Raw genomic sequence first — 2,712 nt, 5'->3', positions numbered from 1 at the left:
GGCGGCGCAGGCCGTGGGGGCGGAGCTGTAGCGAGGACGGGGCGTGGCGACGCGCCGGGTGGGCGGGGCGACGCGCGGGAAGTCGGAAGTCCACGGGCCGGAGGTTAAGGCTTATTTTCAGTAATTCTCATACTCAGTAACACTCATTAAATTAAAAACTGTCAGTTCCAGGGTACAAGTAAGTGTAGTAGAATTTGGCAGTCCTGTCAATGTTTGGTGCCTTTTTACAAACCCGATTGGAATTTTTCGAAAGTTTCAATTCAGTGTTAATGTGGAACCTTCCTTTTCTCTCTCAACCACCCAGGACTCCCCGCGACCCGTAAACGCTCCCAGGAGGCGCAAGGGCTCGCTGCCGCCCGTCTGACCCCGGCCAGGGTGTGGCCCACTTGGCGCCGCAGGCCCCTCCTGACCCCGCTGCCCTGCCGAGGATGGGCGGCCGGGGCGTCGCCAGGCTGAGTCGGAGCTGAGGCCCCTGCCCGCCACAGGGCCCAGCCTCGGGGCCCCGGGGCCCAGCAGGGAGCAGATGGGCGGGTGGAGCGCAGCCCCAAGGCTAGGAGAGCAGCCCTGGGGTCCCCCCAGCCCCCCAGGGGGGCGCCGGCCTGCTGCTGCGTCCATCCCACCCTTCCGTCAGTGTCCTGACCCGCCCGGCCCTGGTGAACCTGCAGGTCTGTTTCCCGGGGAGACACTCGCCGGGAGCCGCCCCGGGCCGCTGGAAGGGGAGCCCTGGGGACACCTGTCCCCGCGTGAACCCCAGGGCCCGCACTCCGGGCCCACGAACTCCAAGAGCGACATCACCCTCAGCAGTGGACTTCAGTGGATCTGCCTGCTCTGCTCCCCATTTCGTCTCTGGGGAACCCTTTCAACCGCCCATCTCTGGCCTGCACCCCAGCTCTTGTATGCTTAAACAAATCTTCAGAAGAAAAAAAAGCTTCCCCAAAACTGACAGTTCTGCTAAACAAAACTTATTAAGGCTCTTCACTCCCCAGCCCCCCTCACGAGAAGCCCCCAGGATCTCAGCAAAAACCACCACCGCTCACCCTGACGGCCCCTACAGAGTCAGACCCAGCCCACAGCTCTGAGGGGCCTGGTTGACCAGGAGGCCCCAAGGCCCGTTGGAGCAGGACAGGGCAGCCCGTGGCCCTGGAGCGAGGGCGCCAAGCGCAGGATCTGCATAAGCTGGGCCTCCCGCTAAGGGGACAGAGGGCCAAGCCCTCGCCTGAAGGCAAAATGACACAGGACAACGGACAGCGGGCACGGGTGGACGCCTTTATGGGGCGCACGCCAGCAGCACCCCACCCCGAGCTCGCTGGCTGCATGGCAAGACGTGAGCGCTGACCGCTTGGCTTCCAGCAGGAGGCGGTCACCAACACCCCAAACCTGAAGCCGGGCTGAGCCTCCCCAGCCAGAGGGACAGCCCGCCCCTCGGGAGGCGGCGCGGGTGCGGCCGGTGGGGGCTCAGCGCCCTGGCGCCGCCGGCTGTGCCTGCGGGTCCCTCAGCGCGATGAGCCGATCGGCCTCCCTCCAGCCGGACAGCAGCGCCCCGTGCGTGGTGGAGTAAAACGTCCGGTGCGTGGCTTCCCCCGCGAACAGCACCTGCAGCTGCGGAGAAGGGTGGGCACGGGCGTCCGGGGAGGGGGGGGCGGGAAGACGAGGCCCGGCCCGGACGCCCGCTCCGAAAGCCCGGGAGGAATCCCTGGGAGGTGAGTGGGGGCGGGGCGGCTGCAGCCCGAGGACACAGGGTCAGAGCACACGCGGACACGCAAGTCCGGGAGGGGGTGGGACAGTCCGCCAGGGCCTCAGCCCAGGGAAGGCAGAGCTGGGCGTCGGGACGCCCCTGCGCAGGCGCAGGCGAGGGGCGGGGCGGGACTGCTGAGCCGCCTCTGCCAGGGCAGCCTGCCATGGCGCAGTCGGCTGCAAACACCGGCCCGGGGCCGGCCTGCGCCTGGGGGGGCCGGGGGCCTGGAAGCAGAGCTGACCGGCAGGCAGCGGCGGGAGGTGCCGCCAGCGGAGCCGGGAGCCCGCCAGGCGTGCACACGCACTGCACGCTCACACGCCCTTGGGGCGCCCGGCCCATGGCACCGTGCGGGCCAGAGCAGGGGCCGGAACCCCACGCCCAGCGCCCCTCGGGAGTGCCGTCCCAGGGAGCAGTCCGGGGCAAGGCCCGAGGGGCGAGGATGGCGGCGTCTAAGCGACACGGGGGACGGCAGCCGGGATGGCGGTGCCTCCACGCCCCAAGGGGGCTGCTGGGAAGCGCCAGGACGGGGGTGGGGGCGAGTGAGTGGCACAGGTGAACCTGAGGGGCGGACGCCGGAGGGGCAGGTCCCGTCTGCAGGGCCCCAGGACCCCACCTTTCAAGATGACTTCTGGGAGTGTCCTGAGTCAAGGGCTCTGCCTCCCGTGCGCCCAGCAGCCCCGCGGAGCGCCCCCACAAGAGCACCCCCATGGAGCACCACCACGGGACCACCCCATGAAAAAACCCACGGGGCACCCCTGCGTCAGGGCCCCGCCGCCCATCAGCCTACGCTGCCTACCTGGGCCTGGGCTTCCTCGCCGTCCAGAGGCAGGGGCTGAGCCAGCAGGTCGATGTCCTCCCCGCTGCTGCCCACCGCCACGTAGCTGTAGGAGCCCCTGGTGTAGGGGGCGCTGTGCCAGCGGGACCGCCGCACGGCCAGGGGCGGGGGGAGCTGCGGGTTCCCTGCGGGGAGGCCCGCG

General features: G+C 69.3%; 1 protein-coding gene across 1 annotated transcript in view; it reads right to left on the bottom strand.

Annotated features, from left to right (window-relative positions):
• Positions 1-1,362: 1,362 nt before the first annotated feature.
• Positions 1,363-2,712, bottom strand: part of PAOX (polyamine oxidase (exo-N4-amino)) — a gene marked incomplete at its 5' end in the record, with an annotated part of 6,002 nt that continues 4,652 nt past the window's right edge. Inside the window, 2 exons of the mRNA XM_012734820.1 lie at positions 1,363-1,599; positions 2,532-2,695. Of these exons, the coding sequence (XP_012590274.1) occupies positions 1,456-1,599; positions 2,532-2,695 (308 nt within the window). The remainder of the gene's footprint in view (positions 1,600-2,531; positions 2,696-2,712) is intronic.

Source organism: Condylura cristata, unplaced genomic scaffold (assembly GCF_000260355.1).
Source record: "Condylura cristata isolate star-nosed mole 26May11 unplaced genomic scaffold, ConCri1.0 scaffold00074, whole genome shotgun sequence".
Classification (NCBI taxonomy): domain Eukaryota; kingdom Metazoa; phylum Chordata; class Mammalia; order Eulipotyphla; family Talpidae; genus Condylura; species Condylura cristata.
Note: the sequence above shows the minus strand (reverse complement) of the source record. Positions and strands in the feature narration are given on the sequence as shown.